The sequence below is a fragment of the Erythrolamprus reginae genome, chromosome 5, assembly GCF_031021105.1.
Source record: "Erythrolamprus reginae isolate rEryReg1 chromosome 5, rEryReg1.hap1, whole genome shotgun sequence".
Taxonomy (NCBI): Eukaryota; Metazoa; Chordata; class Lepidosauria; order Squamata; family Dipsadidae; genus Erythrolamprus; species Erythrolamprus reginae.
This window is the reverse complement of record NC_091954.1, coordinates 26,118-53,385: the sequence shown is the minus strand read 5'-3', so window position 1 is coordinate 53,385 and position 27,268 is coordinate 26,118. Positions and strand designations below refer to the sequence as shown.

The window sequence follows — 27,268 nt, the reverse complement described above, 5'->3', positions numbered from 1 at the left end:
TTATAGTAACGAGGTGAACCACAAGGTAAAATAACCAGAACTGTAACTAAGGGCAAAAGGAAACCAGAATTTTAATTCAAAACCTGCCTGGAGCTACTAGCTGTGTTGTGTATTGTGATAGAACAGGCAGTGCCTCTAAAACTCAAGATTTGGCATGCAAGAAACATGAATTAATGCGACAGACAAAGAACCCCAAGCCCAGGCCCGGTTTACGAGCGCCATTTGTCTCCCTCCTCCTCCTCCGTCCTTTTACTTCTCAAAAGCAGCGACTGCGACAGGGGCCTGGGCAGCAGAGGCCACAAAAGCCACACAATCCTGGCACAGAATCACAATCACGCAAAGTATTAGTCTACGGAGAGGGGCGGCATGCAAATCTAATCAATAATAATAATAATAATAATAATAATAATAATAATAATAATAATAATAATTAGTGCCAGTTTATAAAACCTCAGCAAGACCACGCCTGGAACAACGCAAGCAATTTTGGTCACCCAACCACAAACACGGAAAATATTGAGAGTTTGGGAAAAGTTCAGAGAAGAGCAACCGAGAGATGATCCCCCCGGCCCAGGGACTGAAACGTACGAGGGGCGGATGCAGGATTCGGGTCTGAATCTAAGAACCTAAGAGGAGCCCTGCTGAATGGGGCCGAAGCCCATCGAGTCCAGCCTTCTGCGTCCCACAGTGGCTCCCCAATTGTCCAGGGGGATCTTGAGCAGAAGGGGACCCTCCCTTTCCCTTGACCCCCAATAAATGGGACCCAAGGGAACCCTGCCTGCCTCCACCAACATAGAGGCATAGGCACATGGACATCCGTTTCAATCACCACCATGGATACACTTGGCATCCCTGAATCTGTCTCATCCTGCCTTGAAGCTATGCAGACTGACAGCTGTCACGACCTCTCCTGGAAGGGAATCCCATCAACCAAGGACCCTCTGGGGGAAGAAGAAATATCTCCCTTGATTTCTCCTCCCTTTCTCACCCGTGGCCTTTAGGGAGGGGCCCCTCGTCCTAGTATTGTGGGATGGAGAAAAGAATTGTTCTCCATCCACCTTTTCTATCCCCTGCGTGGTTTTACTCCCTTCGATCAAGTCCCCCCTTCAACGCTTCCGCCTTTCGAGGCTGAAGAGACCGAGGCACGTTGCAACCTGCTTTCGTAAGGTCGGTGTCTGGCTAGAGTCTTAACCCCCCACACACACACAGACACACACACACACTCAGACAGGGAAGCCCCATAGAGGTTGCAGGCGAAGGGCTGTCCAATCTCTTCTCAAGAGGGGAGGGAGGCCCCCCAACCTCTGCAGGCAAACCCCTCTTCCCTCGCTCCCTTCTCCTCCCTGCCAGGCTGCTGGTCTCCTGGATTAGTGGCGGTGCCTCCACTGACCTGGTCAGTTTCCTCCCATCAGATCCCGAAATCCTTTTTGGGGGGATAGAAAACACCCACAGTTGGATGTCCTCCCTAAATAGGCTGCTGGGGTCAATTCTCTGCTGGCGGTCTTGGTGTCCCGAGAACGACCTTTGTGCCCCCAACCCCCCCCAAGCCCCCTTTGCGGCTGGTTTCCTCCTGAGGGCCCCAGCAGCTTCCTCACGGACCCCATTGGAGAGAGAGTTGGGCGGCAGGGCCAAACACCCCCCCCCTTCTTCCACCTCTCACTTATGACGGGGTCCATGGGGGCCAGACTCCCCTCTGCCCAGACCCACCGGGAAGGGTCAAGGGGCAGGGGCACTTCAGGGGTTAATGGTGGTCTTTCCCAGAGGGAGCCAGAAAAAGACCCTTGTTCTCTGGAAAGCAAAAGAGGTCATGGGGGGCGGGGGGGGGGGCCTCCATCTACATCCATGTCCAAAGTTACAACAGCGCTGGGGAGTGGGGGGGGGATGGGACGTTGGCCGTTTTCCGTACGAGCGTTGCCACATCCTCAAAATCAAAATTCAGACCGCCTTGTGTTTGTGAGGGGTCCCAATGCCCTCACAGGGTCCCCCTTTCTGGCCCACCTCGCCCTGGTGTTGCGTACTCAACAACTGCAGTGTTTCAACCGCGGAAAGGTCACACAATGGGGCAAAACCCACTTCACAACAGAGATGTTGGGCTCCAGAACGACCTATATGTACACAACATACCTAAAACACACACACAAACACACACACACAGAAAGAGAGACTTCCTTCCGATTGTTCTCTGTGAATCCCATTCCGTCACCCCCAAGTATGTATAAAGTGGAAAGAATGTAAAAATAACCCTTCAGATCAGGGTCCACAAGGGAAAACAGGGTTGGGACTATTACTGGGGGGGGGGGGGGGGGTGCAGGGTTGGGACTATTACTGGGGGGGGGGGTGCAGGGTTGGGACTATTACTGGGGGGGGTGTCGCAGGCCTCCAGTTCATTTCCCCCCCCTTTACCTTATCGCAGAATTCCGCCAGGGCTGTGAAGTCCCACTTCTTGGCATAGGTGACGTTATACCTGAGCACGGCGTCCTAGGAAATAGAAGCAAAATGTAAGGTATTTAATTTTGCACATAATAACAGTGGCAAGGATCACATTCGCCCAGAAATGGAAAAATCCACTAATAATAATTTTTTAAAAAAAGTTACGCGTGTGCCGGAATGGACAGGCTGACCATGCAACTAAATGATCACATCGATTTGGACGATGACTCAATCTGGACCAACAAGAGGATTCCACAATAAGAATAGGAGTAAAATATTGATATGTGCAAATGTCATCAAAGGAATATTTGAAAACAATGTATGTACACGATGCAGATTCACCTGTAAATATGATTATGTGTTGTACTGAAAAATAAAAAAGCATCAATAAACATATTTTTAAAAAAAGAAATACAGCATTGGCAATGGGGGGAGGGGGGGCAGTGTGCTTTCAACCAAGCGCGCCCCCTGCTGGTCAGGTGCTGCTCAGCAGCAGACGGAAGGGGCACGGGGGGGGGGGGGGGCACCTGCAGAAAAACATAGGTGCGTATTTTAAGCAAGGATGGACGGATGAGAGGGGACCACTCCCCCCCCCTCCTTTCCTTGAGGTGAAGGGCCTAAAATCGCCATTTGGGGGGGAGGGGGGCTCTTCCCACCAGCTTCCTTGGTTTTGGGTTTTAAGGGCAGAAATAGGAACAGGAAACCCCAGCCCCCACCCCCACAAAAAAACCCCTTCCAAACTGCCTAAAAAAGTAGAAGTTTAGAGACGTGTGGGGGGTCTTTGGAAGGAGGCCGTTCCCCACCTTTAAATCCCACCCAAAGTTAAAAGCCCAAATTGAAAAACAAAATAATGAATTTCACTGAGTGAGTCCTGGGGGTCACAACCTTTTGACCTGTCTGTCCGTCATCTCCATCCACCCACCCACTATTCTTACAAATAACTCAAGAGAGCGAACATAGTCCACAAACTTTACCCCTCCAATTTTTCCCACAACAACAACAATAATATTAATAATAATTTATTAGACCTGTATGCCACCCTGTCCGAAGACTCGGGGCAGCTCACAACCGCAATAGAACAGTACAATACAAATCTAATAGTTAAAACTATGACTAAAAACCAGCTATCTTTAAAAAAAAATCAATGCTAAACAACCACCCTGTGAGGCGGGCAGAGGTGAGGGGAAGGGCCTGGGCCAAGGGTACCCAGGTGGCATTTCAAGGTGAGGCGAGAATTGAACTGAGTGCCCCTTGCTTTTCGGCCCGATGCCTTAACTCCTGGGCCAAACTGGTCTCATGTGTGCAGCTTGAGAAATCACAAAATATTCAATTCCTGAGCAATCCACTGTTATTGACCGGCTTTTTTTCTCCACCTTCAAGTCCGGCCGAATGAAAGGAACCGGGTGAATTGGTCCACAACACCCTTTGGGCTGCCCGGCTGCGCACCTGCGCCACCCTGCAGCTGCCTAAGTCCACCAGGAATCTCTGGGCCAGGGGATCCGTCCATCTCGCCCTCAAGCAGGCCGGGTCACCCCTTCCACCGGAGCGCCTCCGTCTCTCGCCTGCCCCTCCAGCAGGCCCCCTGCCCCCCCCCCCCCAGGAAGTCCGGCCAGTTATCTCCGTGGACGAGGGGACGGCTCAAAAAAATAAGCCCTGGGCAGACCCCTTCGCTCCAGAAGATCCATTCGTCTGGGCCGCCTGCTAACGAAGGCTGTAGAAGCGTTCCATAACCTTTGATCTCTGAATTATCTTTGAAGCGAATTATTTGACCAAATAAAATTGATTTAATTAAACATCAACATATTCATTAAGAGAAAATAGAACTGGGGAACGAGTGAGGGGCCCCATCTGCCGGTTGGAGGAATTACTACAGGGAATTCCCCACCCCCCTCCAGCCCTATAAAGACCAGCCCCCAATTCCGTGGCCAATCAGTGGGGACTCTGGTGACCCAAGTGTTGGTGGTCCAATTGAGAACCGTCCGATCACCGTCTGCACCTGGGAAGTCTCTTACCTTCAAGTCTCGGGAACAGGTGAACCTCTTGAGGAGCGAAGTCTGGATCAATTCCCACCGGCTGCCCGCGGTCCTATCGCCGTTCTGCATAAAGAAGAAATGTTTGTATGTCATATTATATGTCATATTCAACGTCTTAAGGTTTAATCTCCTACGAGGACAAAGCAAACTGCCCGTGTCGTTTATAGAACATTAGCCAACAAAATTTCCCAATTTGCCATTTGGGAAGGAAGCATGAAGCATTCACTCAAAATTCAAGCACATTGTGTACATGGTCATCAACGCTTTCGCCCCTCGACTGGTTTGCAGCAGTGGTCAAATTTAGCCTCACGTTTTCTGCTAGAAACCTGATTTTGTGGTAGCCCAAAACGGGGACCGTGGGGCCCTTGAAAGCCCCTCCTGCCAAGCCCAGCAGCAGCCTCAGCCCCACCAGTCACAAAGAGGGTTTCCAGACCAACGCAGGGCGAGCGAATCATGCGACAGAAGCCACAACAGGGAGAAATAGCTTCAGTCACGTGGCCCTCAAGTCTTTGGGGGGGGGGGGGGGGAAATCCTTTCAACAAGGGAACATTGACCGAGGGAGGGCAGAAGGCGGGGACCAAGGCCGGCAGCCCCCCCCCCCCCCCCCCACGGAGGCAAACAGTGCCTCAAATCCCCTCCCGTTCAGGACACACTGGCCCCTCGGCTCACCCGCCCTTTGTGTAGCCACCCCTGCAAGCGGCAACGGCCCTGGGCAAAGGGGCTTCAGGGTTCAGAGGGTGGCCCTCTCTGGTGGCCTCCTGACCCAGTCCGTAGGGAGGCCGGGTGCACTGCACAGCCGAGGCACCAACTGGACGGCTGCAACAACTCCCTCCAACAACTCTGGAGCCGCCAACTGGGACAGTCTTCACGCAATGGACGTCTCACTGAGCAACAGAGGTTTCGGGCTCGACCGTGGCCGTAAGTCGAGGACCGCCGCTGAACGTAACCCCCTCACCAAGCGGTTGCAGCCGTTCAGGCTTCCACCGGCCCTCCGGTCCCTCGGGGGGGCCTCGCCACCACTGGGCAGTTCGGTCTCCTTTGGTGCTGCTGAAGGCCCAGAATCTAGAAGTCTCCGCCCCCTGCCCTGAGAGGCCCCTCCCCCTCCCTCCCCCCCCTCCCCCCTCTGGGGCCCACTGCCCCTCCTGGGACCAGTTCCCACTGGGAGCTGAGACACCCCGGGGGTCCCACCTGCCCCATCAAGCCATCATCCTCCAATACGGACGGTTGCTTTACAGACCAACAACAGCTCATTCCTGGCCTGCGAATTAAGAACAATCTGGAACCACATGTTCGTACGTCGTGAAAGTCTTTGCTTGTGCAAATGTTATCATCATCATCATCATCATTATTACAAAAGTGCTAATAATTATAAATAGCAAAACAGTGGCCATGGATATTAGATCAATACAATGTGTGGATGATGCATCCTGGAGCCCAGAAACCATTGGCCGGGGAGTGTGACCGTCCAGTGAGACCAAGGTGATAAAATCTTAGCCAGACTATGGAATATAATTGCAGATGAAACCAAAGGCCTCACCTCGTCCTCGACGGGATACAGGTTCTGCTCGGAGCAGGGCATCTTCACGTGCCTGTTGTCCCAGGAGTCCTTGTAGTGGGTGGGGAAGGGCTTGGGGGCGGCCTCCCCTTCCTTCAGGAGGTCCACCTGCAGCCGAGGAGAAGGAGAAAGAGAAGCCGGTCGCCTTTCAGCCGGACCAAACACACCTGCCCGTGGTTCTCAGCCTTCAACTGTTCCCAGAATCCCCCTGATGGCTGAAGCCCAAGCATTTAAAAAGAACAGGGAGAGTGGAGACCATTGGGAAATACACGGATTCTTCCTCCGCTGACGTAGGAGCCATATTCTGCCCCAAAGAAACTTTTATACAAACGGGGGCACATTTAGCTGTGCGCTGTGTTGTTACTGGGGGTGTCAGGGACCCTTCGCGTTTTCATAGAGTTTAAGCCTGAATAAGATTTAAGGTTTAATTAGATTCCTATGCCGCCCCTCCCCCGGGGGCTCCGGGCGGCTCACAACATACACCAAAAACAGAAAACAATAGTAAACAATCCCATTAAAATACATTTAAATCCAATTTAAAGTACATTTAAAAAAACAATGCTTTAAAAAACTGTAATTTAAGAAGTTGTCATTACCATTCATTCAACAATCATACTAAAACATTCATTGGCGGGGGGGGGGGGATCTGAGGGACCCCAGGCTGGTGGCAAATTTGAGTTTTTAAGCTCTTTTGGAAGGCGAAGAAGGTGGGGGCAGTGCGCATCTCTGGGGGGAGCTGATTCCAGAGGGCCGGGGCCCCCACGGAGAAGGCTCTTCCCCAGCCGGCATTGCTTGGTCGACGGGACCCTAAGGAGACCAACTCTGTGGAACCTCACCGGACGCTGGGATTCGTGCGGCAGAAGGAATAATATTTACATATATTTACATAAATATATGTATTTACAAAAATATTTACATATATTTACATAAATAATTTAGTATTTATGTAAATTAGATAATCTGATAATTATATCAAATGCTTTACTTCATACAATGCAACCTATGCTCATTTTACAACAAATAGATATTACTTGATTTTTTTCCTCTTTCTCAATGAAGTTGAAGCAAGTTGCTGCAATAGAATATGGAAAAATAATAATAATATTGATAATGATAATAATGATGATGATGATAATGATGATGATGATAATAATAATAATAATAATAATAATAATAATAATAATAATAATAATAATTTATTACATTTGTATGCCGCCCCTCTCCGCAGACTCGGGGTGGCTCACAACAACAATAATACAATATAACAAATCTAATATTTAAAAAACATCTAAAACCCATCATAAAGCCATACAACACAACCATACCCTACATAAACTGTAGAAGCCTGGGGGGGGGGGGGTGTATCTCAACTCCCCCATGCCTGGCGATATAGGTGGGTCTTAAGCAATTTATGGAAGGCAAGGAAGGTGGGGGCAGTCCTGATCTCTGGGGGGAGTTGATTCCAGAGGGCTGGGGCCGCCACAGAGGAGGCCCTTCCCCTGGGTCCTGTCAGACGACATTGTTTCATCAACGGGACCCGGAGAAGGCTGACTCTGTGGGACCTAACCAGCCGCTGGGATTCGTGTGGCAGAAGGCGGTTCCGGAGATATTCTGCTCCACATCCCATTGGCTTGGAAATAGAATTGACCAGCAATATATGAATTGGCGCCTCAACACTCCACCCCCAAAACTCTGCTTGTGATGTGTGCGGCCGATACGAAACAAGATTTCCTTCCTTCCTTCCCCGCCCCAAGTCCCGCCTGAGCAGACTGACCGAGGGTGAAGCCTGGGAGCCAAAGTCTACGGAGCCTCTCGGCCGCCCCAAAGGGGTCACTGGGCTTTCTGGGGTTTCCTTTGAAGACGTTTCACTTCCCTTCAGCTCTCGACTGGATGATGGTGGCAGAGGGAAGGGCCTGTACTCCTCCTCCTCCTCCTCTCCCCCAGGCCCACCCCCACCGCTCGGGGGACCCTGAGGGAACTCCCCAAAAAGGAGGCAGGTGGCCAGCAGCCGGCAGGGAGCCTCCACCCCTTCCATTCTCCCCTCTCCAGTCAAGAGCCGAAGGAGGAAGACTCCTCTCTGACTTCAGATGCAGAGTTTCGGGGAGTCCCCTAAGCGCCTCCCCCACCTACCCAATGCCCGGGGGTCAGGGAAGCCGGTGGGGACTTTGAAGAGAGATTCGCTAGTAAGGGCTCCTACCCTGATGGTAACCGTGTGATTGGCAGACGGTCTCAAGTGAGGAAGATGAAGCCCGCTGATTGGCATCCTTCGCATCTCTTCCAGTGGGGTCCCGAACCACTTCCTGTTGGCCGGGAGGGCGGGGGGCGTGTGCCTGCAGGGCCTCCTCCCCGGGCGCGGTTCACTCCTGCCACCGAGAGATTGGGACACAATGCAGTGAGCAATCACGGGGGGGGGGGGGGGGCTATAATCATAGGAGGCAGAGGCAGAATTTACCCCCACCCCCACCCCGAAGGTTTCTTACTTGGAATCTGGACACATGTATTATATTTAGTGGCACACGTAATTACCGCAACTAGAATAATTTATGCCCAGATTTGGAAAAATAAAAATGTACCCTCAAAACGTCCAATTATCAAAAAAACATAGAGATGTGCAGAATTGGATGTGTGGTGGAGGGACATTAGAGGAGCCAAAGGAAACTATGGAAATATGGGGGCAAGTGGCACAAGTGTATTCAAGAAAGACACCCGACAGAATGGCAATTATCATCAGTTCACAGGTAGATTGAAAGATTGGATCAACCGATTGCAATTAGAAAGCCTAAAAGATACGGATAAAGGAATTTATATTAAAAATCCTTCTTCCTCTTTCCCTTCAACTGGTTCATTGTGATTATATGTCTGTGTTTACAATTTTTACCATGTGATATTTTATTTTTTCCGGATTGAAGTAAGTTTTCCATTTCTCTTTTCTCTTTTCATCTTTATTGAAGTAAAGACAAATCATAATTGTATATATATAAAAAAAATGAGAAATGATCTGTAAATAAATGTTCTTCTTTATGTATTAAACACAATAAATAAAACTTTAAAAAAAAGTGACCTCAGATTGTGGCCCCTTGTTCTTGGGTTCCCTCCTGAACCTTATTTAACCCTTTCAGATATTTAAATGTTTCGGTCATGATGATATCAAGTGCCCACTTCCCAGTGGCAACGCCTGGTATTCTTTGGGGGGAGAATTGTGGATCGGATGTTTTATTTTCCATATTCTGACCGATGAAACGGAATAATGGAACAGTGAAAAAAGCCTTTTAAAAACCCAAGAGTTTTGCACCGTCCCCAAAACCTCTCGTCCTGCCCTGATGCCACCAGGGTTTCTCTTTTTCCACCTTCCTCTCTCACAACTCAAAAGCAGCTCGTGGCAACCCCAAATTAAGAGACTGGGGGGGGGGGGGGGAACCAATACCTTTTCTCATCGCCTCTGTGGACCCGTGGGAAGTGGGTGGTGATCCTGGAGTCCTTCCTTCCGCCGTGCCTGGCACTCCTGCCCTCGGACGCCGGGTGGGCTGGGGGCCCCGAGGGTTCCCCGGGCGCGTCACTGTCCTTCCAGGGAGGGTCCACTCCTTCGGTGCTGAGGCTCAATCGGGCCCCTTCGCTTTTCGGGGGAGCCACCTGCTGCTTCCTGGCAGAATCCAGGTCGGACTCTGCCCTCCAGAACTGGGCAGGGCTGCCCGGTCCGAGATCTCCCGGGTCTTCGAGGCGGGGGCTGGCTTCCTCCTCCGACCCCTCAGGGCAGCTGTTTTTGGAGTGGTCCACATCCATCGGAGACTCGGGTTCGCTCTCCTTCTCGAAAGAGGACGACTCCGCCAAGGGCCTGTCCCAGAAGCCTTGCGGAGTGGCCAGGCAGTCTCCTCCGTCGGAAAGCGGGCTCTCGGGCAGCAAGGCAGCCTCATCGCCTGCGGGCTCCTCCTCAGGGCTGCAGCTCTTCAGGGGCCGAGGGATCTGTGGATCCCAGTCTCTGGACGCCTGCTTCAGTTCGGGCGCCTTGGCGGGGCTGCCTGTCGAAACCTTCCTGGCGGGACAGTTTTCCCGGGTTTCAGGACTGGCTCGGTAACCTTGACCACTGGTTTTGTGCGTCTGGGGAACGTTCGCGTTTCTCAAGGGTTCGCTGGACGGCCTTTGTCTCAGGGCCTCGGCTTCCGATGGCCTGTCCCGACAGCTACCCTCCACCGGAGGGAATAGCCCCCGCTGGGCACTGACTTCTGCGGATGAATTTGAGCCGCCCTGCTGTTTTTGAACCAGGGCCACTGGGCACTCGGCTTCCATGTTGCTCCTTTTGCTTTGCCTGCAAAGAAGGAAAGAGTTACACAAAAAGACGCAATTCCATGCCAGCGGCCAGGCTGCTAGCAATTGGTGTATCCCTAATAGCACGGGGTAATTGAGATCCCCAGGCTGTTATGACTGAGCTGTATGGTTTTTTAATGATATGGGTTTTAGGTGGTTTTTTTAAGTATTGGATTTGTACATTATTATTGTTGTGAGCCACTCCGATTCTTCGGAGACGGGCGGCATACAAATCTAATAAATTATTATTATTATTATTATTATTATTATTATTATTATTATTATTATCGCAACATCAGGAAGGCCCTCAGTTGCTCATCTCCAAATTAAACTATTAAAAAGCTTTTAGAGAGCTTGATTTGAGCATTCATTCTAATTTTTCTAGATTAATTTTTATCCTAATTCCATCATTAGGGCAAAGGACCCTGTAATTCTACACTGCTCAAAAAAAAAATAAAGGAAACCCTTAAACAACACAATATAACTCCAAGTCAGTCAAACTTCTGTGGAATCAAACTGTCCACTTAGGAAGCAACACTGATTGACAATCAATTTCACATCCTGCTGTGCACATTCAACTTTGTACAGAACCAAGTATTCAATATTTCATTCATTCAGATCTAGGATGTGTTATTCGAGTGTTCCCTTTATTTTTTCTTGAGCAGTATATAATAATAATAAGAGAGTTGGAAGAAACCCTGGAGGTCTGATAGTCCAACCCCAAGCTTAGGCAGGAAACCCTGTAGCAGTTTAGACAAATGGTTATCCATCTTCTTAAAAACTTCCAGTGTTGGAGCCTTCACCACCTCTGGAGGCAACTTCTGTTCCACTGCTCAATTGTACTAACAGTCAGGACATTTTTTTCCTTAGTTCTAAGTTACTTCTCACTTAGTTTCCACCCATTGCTTCTTGTTCTACCCTTTGGAGAACAGCTTGACTCCTTCTTTATGGCAACCCCTGAGATACTGGAACACTGCTATCATGTCTCCCCTGGCCCTTCCTTTCATTAAATTAGCCATGCCTGGCTCCTGCAACTGTTCTTCATATGTTTTAGCCTCCAGTCCCCTCATCATCCCAGTTGCTCTTCTCTGCACTCTTTCTAGAGTCTCAACATCCTTTTTGCATCGTGGCATTTAGTTTCTTACAGAAAGCTGTTGACTTACAACAATTTGTTTACTGACCCCTCAAATTTGCAGACACTGAAAAAGCTGACTTGTGACCGTTTGTCAGCCTTATGACCACTGCAACCTTCCCACGGTTACCTGTTTAAAATTCAGATATTTGGGGAACTGCCATGTATTTATGAAGGTTGCAGCATCGCCGAGGGTCACCTGATCACGTTTCATGACCTTCAGATTAGCAAAGCCTTTGGAAAACCCAGATTCCCTTAACGTGCATTACTCACTCAAATGCATGGTTGACTTAACCACCGTGGTCATGAAATGGGGCAAAAGCCACTTAACTGGTTGGCACAGAAAATTATTGGTCTCAATTGCGGTTGCAAGTAGAAGACTTACCCTCTTTTCCTTTTTTCTAATTTCCTAAGTGTAGCAAAGGACAGGATTCTTTTATTATTTTTTTAAAAAAATATGGTTATTGACAGCTTCTAAAAGCTGAAAAGCTCCACAAGACCCAACACCACATGCAAAAGGAACAGTGTTTCCTCATAAAAATGCCCAAAATACTGCAATGAGTAAGTCATAATTAAAAAATGACAAGGATAAAGTAAGCAACGATTAAACGGCCTTCCTTTAAAAAACACTCCAAATGAGCAGCATATACCCTCTGGGTCTGATATCGGCTTCGTGACACACGTCACCGCTTACACCTTCTTCTTTTTGTTGACATCTTTGTTAATAAAAGTAATCACTAAAAGTCACCTTATAAGAGCAAAAGCTAACATCCTGGAGGACTATTAGCATTTTGGTGGAATAATCTGGCAGCAGCTGTTCCTATAGGCTGCAGCAGCAGAAATAAAATGAGTGGAACCTTGTTTTTGTTTTACCTGTCAGATTCCACAGTTCTGGGTCCTTTGTTCTCCATCCAAGAGGTAATCCTCTTTTGTCTGTAAACTGTAAGGAAATACACAGTAGTTTTACTGGAAAGTGGGGAGCTTGGACCCAACATACCAATCTTAAAACAGATCTCTTATGAATTAATACATTCACTCTGGTATTTAATTGGCAGGAACATCATCAGTTTGGGAACGCCTTCAGCCGTCTAGCCAGAGGTGCGCTTGTCATTTACCGAAGTGTCACACCCTTCCCATTGAGCGACAGGCAGGGCTGGACTTGCGGACTTTCTTGCCACTCGTTGTGAAGTGAACCTGGCTTTGCTGGCCAGAAGGTCACATGACCCCAGGACACTGCGACCCTCGCAAATGGGAAAAAGTTGACCAGGGTCCCAGTTTCGATCATGTGACACCCCAACCCCCTCCCCAAGGATCCCGCAGCAGTCACAGGTGTTTAAAAAAAAGTCATAAGTTACTTCCTCTCTTCCCCCCCCCCCCTCGGAACCACCGCAACTCCTAAGGGCCGCTCAAGAAACGGGGGTAAGTGGAGGGCCCCCTCCAGCTACACGCAGCCTCTCTTGAGTTGGGGGGGGGGGTCCGCCTAAGGAGGCCACCAGGCGCAAAGCCCCCTTTAGTCGGAGGGGGGGTGTTTCCATTCACAGGCTGGACCCAGTGCGGCCTCCCCCCCCCCCCTCCCTCCCTCCCTCCGGGGCTGACCTTTGTTCCCCACGGTGGCTGAGGGGCCGCCGGGTCCGGGCCCTTCCTGCAGGCTGCTGCGGGGGGGGCGGGGGCTGCGCGGGGGCCGCCGCCCGGGAGAGAGAGAGGAAGCCGGGGCCCAGGCGAGCCCTTTTCCCGGGGGGTTCACACTCGGGCCCCGCGCTCATGCTGCGGGGGGGCGAACCAGGTCACCCCCGGGACGCGGAGGGCGAGGCCGGACCCATCCGCCCGCGGCCACGGTTCCCCGCCGAGCCCGGAAGCGAGCGTCGCACAGAGAGAGAGAGAGAGAGAGAGAGAGAAGGTCGGGTCGGAGGGGAAGAGGAAGAGGTGCGGAGGGCGGCGCGAGGGGATGACGTCACCCGGCTCGCTCCTGGCGCTTAGGGGTCGGTCCTTATGGGCGGCGGCGGAGGGAAACTTCCGCTTGCGGGACCGGAAGGGGCGGCGCCTGAAGGCAACGCGGCCCTGAGGAGGCGAAAGCGAGGGCAGAGCGGAAGGGCGGCCAGAGGAGCCTCCAACGGCCGCCGACATGGACGCAGGCGCCGGGAACTCCAAGGGCTCCGGATTCGCCGGCCTCTTCGGGGGGGCAGGAGGAGGAGGAGGAGGGCTGGCCGGGCCGGGATACTCCCACGCGGACCTGGCCGGAGTCCCCCGTGAGTGGAGGCCCCCCCGCCGCCCCCCCTGGGCTCCGTCCCTGGCTGCACGTGGGCGGCGGTGGGGCGTCCGAGGAAAAGAGAGGGTCTGTGGGGGGGCTCCTCCCCCGCCCCTCCCTCCTTTGGGATGAGAGGGAGATGGCGGAGGGGACGGGGAAAAGAGGGTCTGTGGGGGGGCTTCTCCCCTCCTCCCCCCCGCCCCTCCCTCCTTTGGGATGAGGGAGGGGGGCGGGGAAGAGAGGGTCTGTGGGGGGGCTTCTCATCTCCTCCCCCCCTCCAGCCACCGTTGTGACTGTTGCCCAGGGAGCGAGGGAGGGCGCGTCCCTTGTGGGGGGGCGGTTCAGGGGCCGTGGAAGATCTGGAGGGGCCCGGGGCTCTTGAGCTGGTAGGGAACCCCCCCCCCCGAGATCCGCCCAAAGGAGAGGGAGGGGTTCTGGTTGGGGGTCTTTAACTTGTTTTCAGGTGTTGCACGCTGCCCAGAGGCCGGATGGTAGGTAGGCAGGCAGCCAGGCTGATTTATTATCCATTGATGGAATTCCCCTGGAAGGAAGAAGGGAGGGAGGCGGTCGGCTTCCCTTCCAGATCCCAGGGATGCTCTTCCTTCAAGTCATTTGGGGAAGCCCCCCCCCCCCCCATAGGCCTCCCGTATCTCTTCTTTCCTTCCAGAGCTGGACCGTGCCGTCTGTTCATGTGTCCTGATGATCAAGGAGTAACTGCTTTGGTGCCTGTGTGTAGTTCTGGTGGAGGATTATAGGTCCCTCCGTAGCGGCACTACCAGCATGGCTGCACCCTTATCGTGCTGTGGCAGTAGCACTTAGGCTCCTATGCCGCTTCATAGAGCTTTTGCAGCCCTCTCTAAGCGGTTCACAGGGTCAGTTCCACCCCACCCCCCAAGTCCTCATTTTATTAGCAACCTGGGAAGGGGGGACAGCTGAGTCCACCATGAGCCTGGTGAGATTTGAACGGCCAAATTGCAGGCAGCAGAGGTAGCCACTGCATCCCTCTTAACTATAGTAAACTGTAAATGCAGCCGTTGCTTCTTTCTCTGAAACTTTAACTTAATCCCGGGGAAATGAGGCTTCACACATTGAAAGCTGATTTAATCGCTTGATACAATTTGTAGGTGATCAGGGACATTTTGTCTGGCCTTCACCACAGGTACTGTAATATGTGTCCCTGAGTCTCTGTCTTCAATTTTTCATAGCAATTTAGATGAAGCCTAACTTCAGGGACACATACAGGGTGCATTCCAAAAATAATGCAGTTATTTTTTAAGTAATTAATTAATTACTTAATTAATTCAAAGTACTGTCCTTTGGGCCATTTTTTCCAGCGACTCTGCCATGACCGGTACACGCCCTGGAAGGCGTCTTCGGGGACCTCTCACAAGGTCTTCGTCACAGCTGGTTGGACCTCTTCTATGAACGGAAAACGGGTTCCTTTCAGGGCTGGGAACAAAAAGAACTCTGCTGGGGCGACGCCAGGACTATGGGGTGGGGGCGGTAGGGCAGCATTGGCACTTGGTGTTTGGCCAGGAACTCACAGACTCGTAGCGCGTTGTGGCAAGGCGAGTTTTTCGTCCATAGAAGAGATCCAATCTGCTGTGGCGAAGACCTTGTGAGGGGGGGTCCCCGAAGACGCCTCCCAGGGCACGTGCCGGTCATGGCAGAGTGGCTGGGAAAAACGTGTAGAAGCCCAAAGAGCTTTGAAGAAATTTAAGTGTTTGGGCAAATCTATTCAATAAATTACTTTTTTTTTTTAAATTACATTACTTTTGGAACCCATCCTGTATGTGTCCCTGAAGTTAGGCTTCATCTAAATTGTTATGAAAAATTAAAGACAGAGATTCAGGTACATGGCTAGCTGATAAGCTAATTTTTTTTTTCCAAATCAGAGATAAGAGGAAGGACATAATTAGGGAAGAAACCCGAAACATCCCAGAAAAATAACCTCAACATTATAAACAGGCATATATGCCTCTAAGTTCAAATGTGTTTTTAACAGGCAGTTGATCATTGATGTTTACATATTCTTCTTGAAGGAAACCTGTTTGGGAATCCTTTTGAATCCTGACCTGGTCCTTCTTGCCCCTCAGACCTGACTTAAACTGAAGCTCACACAGAAATCCTCCACTCATGAGAGAGTCCAGATGGTCCTCAACTTACGACACCAAATTGGGACCAGAATTTCCATGTCCCAGCATCTAATTTTACAGCTCAGTTATGTGGCCATTAAGGGAAGAGGCCTTCTCCCGGTCACTCTGCTTGTGGGATGCTGGCTGAGATCTGCAAATACCTGCCAGTTGCCCAGTGACCCATTTTTTGTCCTGCGACCTTGGGATGTTGTGAATGAGTGAGATTGTAGGCCACTTTTAGCTCTGCTCTGGTATCCGAACGGTTCTAAACCCGGCATCACCTGCTGTGACCCTCTTTCTTTGAACTGTTTTTTGTGCTAGGTCGTCATGGTTTCCAACTTCAACACCCCCCCTTTTTTTTTCTTTCTCCTTTCAGTGACTGGAATGAATCCCTTGTCCCCATATTTAAATGTTGACCCCAGATACCTTATACAGGTGAGATATCCATGATTGCTCAAAGTGTACTTGAATCAGTTTTCAAAAGGGCTTTGGTCTTTGGCTGATTGTCTAAATTATTTGATGTATGATGGAGGTAGTCCTCAGGTTGCGACTAGAATTGAGCCCAAAATTTGTGTTGCTAAATGAAACATCTGTTAAGAACCTAAGAAGAGCCATGCTGAATTGGACCAAGGCCTTCTGTGTCACGCGGTGGCCCCCCAATTGTCCATGAGGACCCTCCCTTTCCCTTGACCCCCCCCCCAACAAATAGGTCCCAAAGGAACCCTGCCTGCCTCAGCCAACATGGAGGCGGCACTTGGACATCCGTTTCAATCACCACCCGTGATACACTTGGCCTCCGTGAATCTGTCCCATCCTGCCTTGAAGCTCTCCAGACTGACAGCTGTCACGACCTCTCCTGGAAGGGAATCCCACCAACCAAGGACCCTCTGGGGGAAGAAGAAATATCTCCCTTGATTTCTCCTCCCTTTCTCACCCGTGGCCTTTACTAGTATTGTGGGATGGAGAAAAGAATTGTTCTCCATCCACCTTTTCTATCCCCTGCGTGGTTTTACTCGCTTCGATCGAGTGACCCCTTCAACGCTTCCGTCTTTCAAGGCAGGAGAGACCGAGGCCTGTTGCAACCTGGTTTCCTAAGGGGGGGGGGGGCGGCTCCATTCCCTTGTTAAATGACTTTGCCCCATTTTATGAGTTTTCTTTTTTTCTGTGCCGCTATAACTTTGAACGGTCACTAGATGAACTGTTGCAAGTTAAGGCCTACCTGTATAGTAATTTTGAATAAGATTAAAACAGTGAAAGGCTCTTGTTCCCCCCGCCCTGCCCCCCCGGTGGGTTTCCCCCCCCCCTCTGTAGATCTGCATTTAATCTCAAGGCTGAATATATTTTGCCCCTGGGTTCCAGCGGTGGTCAGCTGTCTGTGCCAGAACCGTGTCTTTGACAGTGTTACACTGCTGGGAGAGAAAGATGCTGTGTGTTTAGCTGTCTGTCATTTGCCCCGTTCTGGAGGTAACTGACAGCAGCGTTGGCAGTACTGTGCTTTTCTGAGAGTGTGTTGAGCAGACCACCTCCTGGTCAGCACTAGTCTGAGAGCATACAAGTGGCTCAGCTCATGGGCCGAGGGCATTACGCAATGGTGTTAGTACAGCTTATTACATCAACCATGTCAGTAGTCACCAATACTGGGTTAAGCACGTATTACAGCCTCTTACTAAATGCTGGATAAATGAAAATAACATTTATTTGTTCTATAGAAATATATTTGTTCGCTTTTGTAGGGCTCAGTAATAACTGAACATTCAAGAGGGAAATAAGTGGATAGGCTCTTTTTCCTTCTATTTTATTCACTGGGTTGACGGACAGTTCACAGTTTTAAGAGTAAAGAGTATCCTTTATTTATTTATTATTTATTATTTAATTGGATATGTATGCCACCCCTCTCCGAGGACTCGGGGTGGCTCACAGCATATATATAAAGAGACAATAAATAAACCATGTGCTTCATTTCATGAGACTCGGGAATTCATACGCAAATACTGCTGAAAAGGGTTGTTTTCGTTTCAGGATACAGACGAATTCATTCTACCTACTGGAGCTAGTAAAACCAGGGGAAGATTTGAACTGGCCTTCTTTACAATTGGAGGGTGTTGTATTACTGGTGGGTCATCATTTTCTATGGATATCACAACGTTGGGTGGGTGATTCTATTCGGTAGAATAAAGAGAGAAGAGGAGGAATCAACCAGTTCTCCAGATAAAGAGTTGCTCTACTTGCTGTGTATCAAAGGATGAAACCCAAACGAACCATTTAAAAATCTCTGCCACGTTATGTATATTGCCCATAAAATATTTATATTTTATCTGTTTGGGTTTAGCAGTTTTGTAAGCAGTTTAAAAACTTGAATATTGCTTGGAAAGTTATTTATTTCACTCTACATTCACAAAGCATACTTCATTATATTTTAGGGAGTCACTGTAGATTATAGTAGTGTTTTGGGGTTACAGAAGGCAGGGAAAGGAGCATTCAACAGTGGGACCAAGGAGGGTGGAGAAAAGCCTTGGTTTCCCTTTTCTATAATGTGATTTAAATCAACTCGATTTGCATCATGACTTTTAAAGAGCAACTGTCGCCTCTTGTCCGGCCGCTGCTGCTGCTCCTCTGACCTGCTCTGGACTCACCGCCAGTCCCAATATTGCAGAACGTTGCAGCCTCATGTGCTTCATAATTAAGCTCCTTTCATGCTGAATAAATCATTAATGTGTCTTAAATAGAAAACTACCTTTAGATAGATTTTTATTCCAAAAGCATTTTATTAAAATAAATTTGATTTTAAAAATCCAGTTTAAATTAAAAATAATCTGATTTTTGTAAAACGTGTAAATCACCCATTTTTTATCCACCCTGAATATGACTAATAAAAGCATCGTTGTTACAGTAATGCTGGAGAGCAATTCATTGGTTTTAACTACAAGCATGAGATCCATACACATCGTTCTGTTCTGTCCCGACAGGAGCTGCTTTTGGGGCATTGAATGGCTTGAGACTCGGCCTGAAGGAGACCCAGAACATGGCCTGGTCCAAACCTAGGAACGTCCAGTGAGTATCCAACCCCGTTGGAGGCCACGTCCTTCAGAGCTATCCTAGAGGGGAGGCCGGGGTGGGGGCCACGTCTGGGCTTAATCTCTGCTCAGCACTGAGGACCAGGAGGTTGAGGCAAGTGAAGGTTGTTGGAGCTGCACGCGCCAAAGAGGTGGTAGGGATGCTCTCCTGCTAGGATGGTTTCAATTGGGGGTGAATTTATTATTTGGTAGAAGACCTTTCAAGAAAACCCTCATCATTCTCTTGCCGCACACTGGCCGGCCGGTTTTCCACGCTCCCCCCACACCCCTCGTCCGGGAGCTCTTCCCATCCTCTCTGGGGGTGGCGAAAGGAGGGGCCGCCTGGAGGAGGCTTCTGTGGGCGGGAGGGGGTGGTAACACGGGGGGGGGGACCCATGCTAGCGCACACACGCAGGTCCTTTTAACCACACGCCACACGCCAAAAAGGGTAGAGGCTCCTGGGGGTCATCTTCAGCTGGAGAAGGGTCAGAGGAGAACCAGGTCACTTGGACCAGCAGGTGGCGCCAGACTTCAGGACAGTGAGGAGGACAGTGAAAGGGGGGGGTTGCTTGCTTAATAATAATAATAATAATTTATTAGGTTTGTATGCAGCCCCTCTCCGGGCTTCACTCTGCCAGCCTGGCTGGGGCAGGGGGACATTTCTGGGGGACCAAAAGGCTCCACTGAGGAGACTCATCAGAACGGCTTCATTTTAGTCCCTTTGGATGTGGACTCATCTACACGCATTGAAATGCCCCCCCCCCCTCATGAAACCAGGTTGCAACGTGCCTCGGTCTCTTCAGCCTTGAAAGACGGAAGCGTTGAAGGGGTCACTTGGTCGAAGGGAGTAAAACCACGCAGGGGATAGAAAAGGTGGAGAGAGAAAAATTATTTTCTCCATCCCACAATCCTAGGACGAGGGGCCCCTCCCTAAAGGCCACGGGTGAGAAAGGGAGGAGAAATCAAGGGAGATATTTCTTCTTCCCCCAGAGGGTCCTTGGTTGGTGGGATTCCCTTCCAGGAGAGGCCGTGACAGCTGTCAGCCTGGAGAGCTTCAAGGCAGGATGGGACAGATTCAGGGATGCCAAGTGTATCCATGGTGGTGATTGAAAGGGATGTGCAGGTGCCTATGCCTCTATGTTGGTGGAGGCAGGCAGGGTTCCCTTGGGGAGTCCCATGTGTTGGGGGTCAAGGGAGAGGGAGGGTCCCCTTCTGCTCAAGACTCCCATGGACAGTTGGGGGGCCAGTGTGGGACGCATAAGGCTGGACCATTCAGCAGGGCTCCCCTTAGGGTCTTATGAGATTCCATTGCGTGGAGCTCTCAAGGTGCTGCCCCCCCCCCCAACGTACACACCACATAGTCACCACAGTATACACGGATACAAAACTATGCACACACCCACCTCTGACAGTGAATGACGTTTGCCTGTAGTGACCGTCCCCCTCCCCTCTCTCTGTGAGGATTTAGTTGACGGGGCCACAGAGACACGCGGAAGAGCTGGTCCCTGGCCGGTCCCTGCGCAGAGGGGCGGCATCCAAACCTAATAAATAATAATAGTAGTAATAGTAGTGATATTTGCAGTGCTGGTGCCACCAACGGGCCTCCCGTGCGTGCAGTTTAGCTAGGATGGCCAGTGAGGCCGGGTCCACGCACGAGAGGACGTGCTCTCAGTAGGACACGGGGCAGGGGGGCGTGTAAATCCAGTTCATTTTCTCCCCCCCCCCCCCCCCCGTGCGCTTTCTCAGACTTCTACCGCAGGAGGGGACTCCGCAAACTCAACACACACACACACCCAGGGCCAGGGGAAGTCTTGACCTTTGGGAGGGGGAGTCGGGGAGGGGGGGTGCTCCTCTCCAGGAGTAGTCAGCTGCCTGGGCCACCCCCGTGCCTTGGGCAGTGTTACGCTCCTGGGAGATCAAAGGGCCGTCTCGGGCTCAGCCTGTCCGTCTGTCCATCCCCTGTGCACTGCTGGGCCTCCTGGCGAGGGTGCTGAGCGAGACAGGCGCACACACACACAACGTCTGTTTCCTCTGAAGGGGAGGCGGCTGTGGTCTCACCTTTTAGCCACCGTGGGGCTGTTGTGCCTTTCCAACTCTGGTGTTTGTGGCGTTGATGCCGCGCCCTGCGATCCACAATGTCACAATCCACAATGTCAGCTTATAAACATTCAATTCTCATTCACTCAATCTATACATTAATCGAAACACATTTGTGATCTAGTGGCCCCAGGCCTGGTGGCAAAGATGAGTTTTTAGCCTCTTTCGGAAGGTGGGGGGGGGGGCAGTTCGAATCTCCGGGGGGGGGTCTGATTCCTGAGGGCTGGAGCCGCCACAGAGAAGGCTCTTCCCCTGGGTCCCGCCAGACGTCATTGTTTGGTCGACGGGACCCGGAGGAGGCCAACTCTGTGGGACCTGACCGGTCGCTGGGATTCATGCGGCAGAAGGCGGTCCCGGAGATATTCTGGCCCGATGCCATGAAGGGCTTTATAGGTCATCACCAACACTTTGAATTTTGACCGGAAACCAATGGGCAGCCCGTGCGTGGTAGCCCCAGCTGGGATTCCCACAGACGCCCCCTGTGGCGCTCGGGGTGGCCAGCTGCTCGTTCCCTGGTCGGCCGGGAAGACGGTGCGGCCTGTGGCCTCTGCCATCAGCTGGGCATAATGCGGTGTCCGCAGAAGACCCTGACCCCAGCACGGCCAAGACCCCCCTCTGCTGTTCCACTATAGAAGGGGATGTGCTGGGCGGTCTCTCCAGCCGGGTCAGGCGATGGTCCAGTTGTCCAGGGGACCCTGCGCGGACTGCCCTCGCCAGCCCCTCCGGAGGGCTCTCTGCCTTCCCCCAGCCTGCTCAAGGAGGGGGGTGGGAGCAGCCGGCCGGGGGTCTCATTTCTCCATGAGAAGGCGAAGAGATCCCTCAGTGGGGGTCTGCTAGGAACCCGCCTCGCTTTTCCTGTACGCGATCATTTGTCTTGTTAGACGGACGGTCGTGATCCTCCAGGATCTCAGATCACTTCATTCGCTACGTGGTTTCAGGGGTTTGAGTAATTGGAATAATTGCCGTTTTGTGTTAGTTGTGCTGCAGGACAGGAGAATCAGGCAGGAGGTTTTAATGGGGGGTTTTTGGCCAGAGGTGTCAATTGGATTGACACAAAGGTTCCAGATTTATGTGAGATTTCCCGCTCGCCTTAAAGTTAAATAAACAGGTTGGCAGGGAATCACTTTTACTCCATTGCTAATCCAGGTAGTAAAATTACATGGAAATATTTGCATAACGCAAGAGTTCCTCTTGGTGGGAAGGGTGGGGTCATCCTCCAATTATCGCTGCCCGATGTGAAGCGAGTTGCGCAAGGCCGGGTGTGGGCAGCCAACATGGCCCGGACTGACCCAATTCTGTGGGCGTCGCACTAAACTCCCCTCTTGTGACTTTCTTGAAGGATTTTAAATATGGTGACACGACAGGGGGCCCTGTGGGCGAACACTCTCGGCTCTCTAGGTGAGTAGCAGCCTCGCCCCACCACCACCACCACCTCTGCAAAACTCTCTTGGTTTTCGAAAAATATACATATACATACATACATACGTGTGTGTGTGTGTGTGTGTGTGTGTGTGTGTGTGTGTGTATACATACATACATACATACATACATACATACATACATACAAGGCCAGGGGGGTGGGTTTAACTGGGTCCACCGCCCTCTTTAAGGCCCTTTTTCTCCCACGATTATTAACCGTATTGCGCAGCAGTTGAAGGAATCTGGCATCTACACACACACACACCCAATTGACTGCTGTTGTGGGAAGCCAGCTGGGAAGAGGGAGGGTGGGGGGCGATTGCGGGGGGGGGGGGCCTACCGGACGGGGGCTCTCCCTCCCAGGCTCCTGGACTGAATCCCACTGGCTCAACATCCAGGGGCCCATTCCTCTCACACACACCCCCGCGGGAGTGCTGCCAGACTAAGAGGCCTCGGCTCTGAGAGGGCGCTGGGGTTCAGATGTCCAGTCCAGCCGGTGATCCATTAACCGAGGCCGCTGGGCAGCTGTGTTGGTTTATTCCCCCCCCCCCACGTCCCTGGCCTTTTGCCCTGGCCTGTTTCTGCATAGATTGAGTGGGTCGAGAGTGGGGTGACTGGAGGGGGAGGGGGGGAGAAGAGGGGGAGGGGTCTTTTTAGGGCTCCCCTCCCACCGGACTGGTAGGCGTCTGGTTCCAAGGCGCTGAAGAGAGAGGACCCTCCATCCAGGCTGCCTCTATTGAGTGGGTCGAGAGTGGGGTGACAGGAGGGGGAGGGGGGGAGAAGAGGGGGAGGGGTCTTTTTAGGGGCCCCCACCGGCCTGCCAGGCGTTTGGTTCCAAGGCGCTGAAGAGAGAGGACCCTCCAGGCCGCCTCTCCCCCGTGTGCGCGCCCGCCCAGCAGCCTAGGGGGAGGAGGGAGCCTCCGCTTGACAGGACTGACCCACCGCTTCACGCCTCTCTACAGCCCCCCCTCCCTCTCCACAACCTGGAGCCCCCCCACCGAGGTGGACTCATCACCCGCTATGACAGAAAGAGAGAGAGAGAGAGCAAGGCCAACTTCACAGCTGCTCCCGAGGGAGGGATGGGCATCCCAAGGCCCAGGTGGGGACGGTCAGCAGTCAGGTTTCTTTTTTTGACTCTAGTCCCCCCCCCCAAAAAAACAAAAAGCCCTGCAAGCCCCCCACCCCGCGGCTGAGGAAAGGTGTGTCTGAGCCCCCCCTTTGGGATGGTGGGCTCCTCTGGCGGCCCCCTCCCAGATGCGGCGGCAGGAGCTTCGAGACGGGGAGGGGGGTCTCCATGTTCCGGTGGGGGTGGGGGGTGAGGGTGGGGCCCCAGGGGGGCTGATCAGATACGGGCAGCCCTCCACGGAGAGCCCCAGTGCAGCCCAGGTTTCCATGGCTAAGTGGCACAGGGGGCTCGGTGGGGTTTGCAGGAAGGAAGGAAGGGGGGGTGTGTGTGTGTGACGGGCTGAGGGCCCTGACAGTGGTGTCCCCCCCTCTCCCCCCCCCAGCGCTGCTCTACAGTGCCTTCGGGGTCATCGTGGAGAAGACGCGGGGGGCTGAAGACGACCTCAACACCGTGGCAGCCGGCACCATGACGGGGATGCTGTACAAGAGCACAGGTGAGCCCAGGTGGGGGGGGGGCGAGTAGGGCTCTGCTACTAAGCGATGTTTGCCCCCCCCCCCCTGTCTACAACCTCCCTGGTCAGGATCCTTAAGCGTTTGGTTGGAGCGGCCTCCCTTTCCCCTCCACCCCCCCACCCCCCCCGCAGGACACTGCAACGGTCACAGGTGACCCTGGGGGGGGGCTGCAAAGGTGGAAAGTGGCCCTGAGTCGCCCTAGTGAGGGGCCCCCAAGTGAGCCGGTGGTTCAGTGGAGGAGAGGTCAACGGGGAGGCCGAAACAGGTGGGCTGCTCTAGAGTCTTTCCCCCCCCCCTCCGGCCCTTTGGCCCTGCCTGGCTGCCCCTCCCAGGGAGGGAGGGTCCGGAGGCTGAACTTCTCCCTAGAACAGCTTGTACAGCCCCCCCTCCCCCTCGATGGGATGGTGCCATAAAGCCCCCAGCTCTCTTTGCTTAAGAGATTAAAGGGGGGGCCTTAAACCTTCCTTCGCCCCAGAGGGACCCTCCCCACCCCCGTCACGGCCCCAAACGTCTCGGAGTCACAAACGTCAGCCACGGCAGGGTGGTCGTCGTACCTTTTGAGTCCTACAGCTGGGCTACGGGTTCCCCGGTTGCCCTCTCTGGCTGACCAGCCCTTGAAACAGGAGGCAGTGGGGGCCACGGGGGGGGGAGGCTTAGACGTTTGCAACGGGGTCGTGGTGGTACTACCAGAGGGTGGGGCTCCCACGTGGCATCCTCCTGCACCGAGGAGTCTGGAATAACGGACTGCCCACCCCCCACTCGAGCCAGCTGCCCACGGAGGGAGCTTAAAAGGGCCGGGGGGGGAGGGGGGCGGAGAGAGAGGCCTGCACACAGTAGTGGAGCCTGTCAGACCCTGGGCGGAAGTTTCACCCTGGGAATGACAACCTCCCCCTCCTCTTGTCTGGACACGCGGCCACATTGGGCCATGGAGCCCAGCTGCGTGTCCTCCTCCTTGGACCTTGTCACGCTTCCCTCGGTCATGGGACAGTTGGACCTTCGGGATCCGGGCGTTTCAGGATCTGAGCCGCTGGACACCCTGAGAAGCCTGGCCAATCTCCGGAGACTCTCCTCCTGCCCCCCTCTTTGGGGTCCCTGCCCTCCCCCCCACCCCCCCGAGGGGCTCCCTGCCTCTACCAGCGCCCCTCCTCGGGGAGAGAGACCACCACCACGCGATGGGGCCAGGCAGCTTCCCCATGGCTGGAGGGATGCCCACAGATGGCGGGGGTCAGCATCCGTTGCATCATCCCTTCTTTACAACATCTTTTCCGCCTGCTTTATCTGGAGGGCCCCCTGCTCCTCTTCTGCCCCCCCCCCCCAAAGAGACGGGAGGAAATGCCGTGTTCACAGGCCCACGGGGGGATGGGGCGGCTGGGGAGTCCTGGTGCTCGAAGCCCAGAGGTTTCTGGGGGACCCCCCTCCCCTCACACACACACACAGACATCTGAGCTGGATAGCAACTCTTCAGGCCACACACCCTGGACACAAGGCAGCCAGGGCCCCCATCACTCGCAGTGGTCGCAGGGGGGGCAAGGGGGGGCGTGTTCCTTCCTTGCCCAGGTGCTGTCAGAACAGGCCCTTGGGAGAGAGAGAAAACCAACACCATCCTGCGTTTGGGGGGAGGGGACAGTGAGTGCCCCCCCCTTGGTCAGGCTTGGGGGGGGAGCGGCTGCTATCTCACCCAAGCAGACGGGTGGAGGAGGAGGAGGGGGGGGCCGCGGAAGGGAGCCTGTTATCGCTTGACAGGCAGGCGTTATGCGGGGGGGGGAGGCCGTGCTTGGGCTCTGGGGATGGGTGTGGCCTCCCAGGGGGTTTTGGGGCAAAGTCAGGCTGGCCGACCTGCCAGGGGTCTGTGCGCTGCTCCTTCTCTGGCCTCCCCTCCAGCTCCTTCTTTCCTCCTCCTTGGCTTTATTTTTTATTTTATTTTTTTAATGCCCCCCTTCTCCTGAGACTCAGGGTGGCTTACAACATGTTAGCAAGAGCAGTTGTTTTTTTTAACAGAGCCAGCCTATGCCCCACCCCTCAGATCCCCACTGCCCCCCCCAGGAAGAGAGACGGGGGGGGGTTCCCCTGCCTCTCTCGGCCTGGCTGTGATGGGCCGTATTTGCTGCAGGTCCCGAGAGGCACGGCCCTCCTCCCCCTTTACGTCCTGTTTTACCCTTTATTTATCTTGCCCCCCTCCCTCCTCCTCGCGTGGGGGTGGGGGGAAGGGGGTTCCCTGCTCTGACGGTGGTGGCTTCCTGTCCCGACAGGTGGGCTGCGTGGGGTGGCCAGAGGGGGCGTCGCGGGACTCCTGCTCACAGGCCTTTACGCGCTCTACAACAACTGGGAGCACATGAGGGGCTCCCTGCAGCAGCAGTCTCTCTGAGCGGAAGACGGGGGCCTCCTCCACCCACCCACCCGTGTGGTGCAATCGGACTCGGACCCCTCCGTGTGGACACCCAGCCACAGCCCCCACCCCCTTCGCGCCCCGCAGGCTCTCACGGCCCGGTTCCTGAGTGGCGGCTGGTGAGTGGCAGAAGGGCCGTTTCACCCGCCAGGCCGAAGACCTCGTCTCCGTATCGTGAGCATGCTCACTTCCGCTCGGTTTGCACGCCGAGACCGTTGCTTGATGTGACTGTAATAAAAACCCCTGTGCTGAAACCCCCGACCTCGGCTTGTGGCCTGGATGTGTCCGAGAGCGTTTCCTGCCCGCAGGCAGCCCCCGGCCAGAGCGGAGCCCCCCCCCCACATTGGGGAGCGAGGGAGACAAGAGTGTGGGGTGCCTCATCACCCGGGAACCGCCCACTGCTCCCCTCCGGCTGAGACGCTTACCGCCCCGCGTGGCCTTCTTTCCCGGGTGCTGGACTGGAAAGGCCTTCTGGTCACTTTCGACCATCCTCGGCAATGAGACACAAGCGTCGGGAGTGCGTGTTTTCAGAAGAAAAACTCACTTGGGAAACACTAATATTATTATTATTAGCTATTGGCCTTCGGGAGAGGGGTAACGTGGGCCTGGCTTTCCTGACGTAGGCCGAGGGAGGGCGTTGACCTTACAGGGGGGGGGGGAGGTCGGCTTGAGCTGGAGGCAGGGGGTCAAGTGCTTTTAAACTATTTTCAGAGGTTTTGGTTCTGTTGTGGATGTTGTATATTTTTGCTGTGAGCCGCCTGGAGTCCCTGGAGAGTTGGGCGGCCTAGAAATTGAAGTAATAAATATGTCCGTTTCTAGAGAGTATAACAGACCGAGGTTTCG

At 53.1% G+C, this 27,268-nt stretch overlaps 2 protein-coding genes and 1 non-coding gene across 3 annotated transcripts in view; 2 read left to right on the top strand and 1 right to left on the bottom strand.

Annotated features, from left to right (window-relative positions):
- The window catches only part of PARG (poly(ADP-ribose) glycohydrolase), a 46,569-nt gene extending 33,271 nt beyond the window's left edge, over window positions 1-13,298 (bottom strand). The window contains 8 exon segments of the mRNA XM_070751909.1: window positions 2,404-2,478; window positions 4,443-4,526; window positions 6,001-6,126; window positions 8,216-8,381; window positions 9,443-10,321; window positions 12,326-12,392; window positions 13,049-13,100; window positions 13,102-13,298. Coding sequence (XP_070608010.1) covers window positions 2,404-2,478; window positions 4,443-4,526; window positions 6,001-6,126; window positions 8,216-8,381; window positions 9,443-10,321; window positions 12,326-12,392; window positions 13,049-13,100; window positions 13,102-13,215 — 1,563 coding nt within the window. The 5' untranslated portion in view covers window positions 13,216-13,298.
- A 175-nt stretch (window positions 13,299-13,473) lies between these two features.
- Window positions 13,474-27,250, top strand: TIMM23 (translocase of inner mitochondrial membrane 23). Its single transcript, XM_070751920.1, has 7 exons — window positions 13,474-13,698; window positions 16,209-16,267; window positions 17,852-17,945; window positions 18,799-18,883; window positions 22,322-22,380; window positions 23,910-24,020; window positions 26,289-27,250. Exons 1-7 carry the CDS (start codon window positions 13,575-13,577, stop codon window positions 26,402-26,404), a joined length of 648 nt encoding a protein of 215 aa, XP_070608021.1. The 5' UTR covers window positions 13,474-13,574; the 3' UTR covers window positions 26,405-27,250.
- Window positions 17,187-17,388, top strand: LOC139168650 (small nucleolar RNA SNORA74). The gene has a single exon (XR_011559320.1). It is a non-coding gene; the product is annotated as a small nucleolar RNA SNORA74 (small nucleolar RNA).
- Window positions 27,251-27,268: the final 18 nt, after the last annotated feature.

Coding starts and splice junctions, on each gene's coding strand:
- TIMM23 (XM_070751920.1), top strand. CDS start 13,575: ATGGACGCAGGCGCCGGGAACTCCAAGGGCTCCGGATTCGCCGGCCTC. Junction 13,699..16,208: donor GGACCTGGCCGGAGTCCCCC/GTGAGTGGAGGC, acceptor TTCTCCTTTCAG/TGACTGGAATGAATCCCTTG. Junction 24,021..26,288: donor GATGCTGTACAAGAGCACAG/GTGAGCCCAGGT, acceptor CTGTCCCGACAG/GTGGGCTGCGTGGGGTGGCC.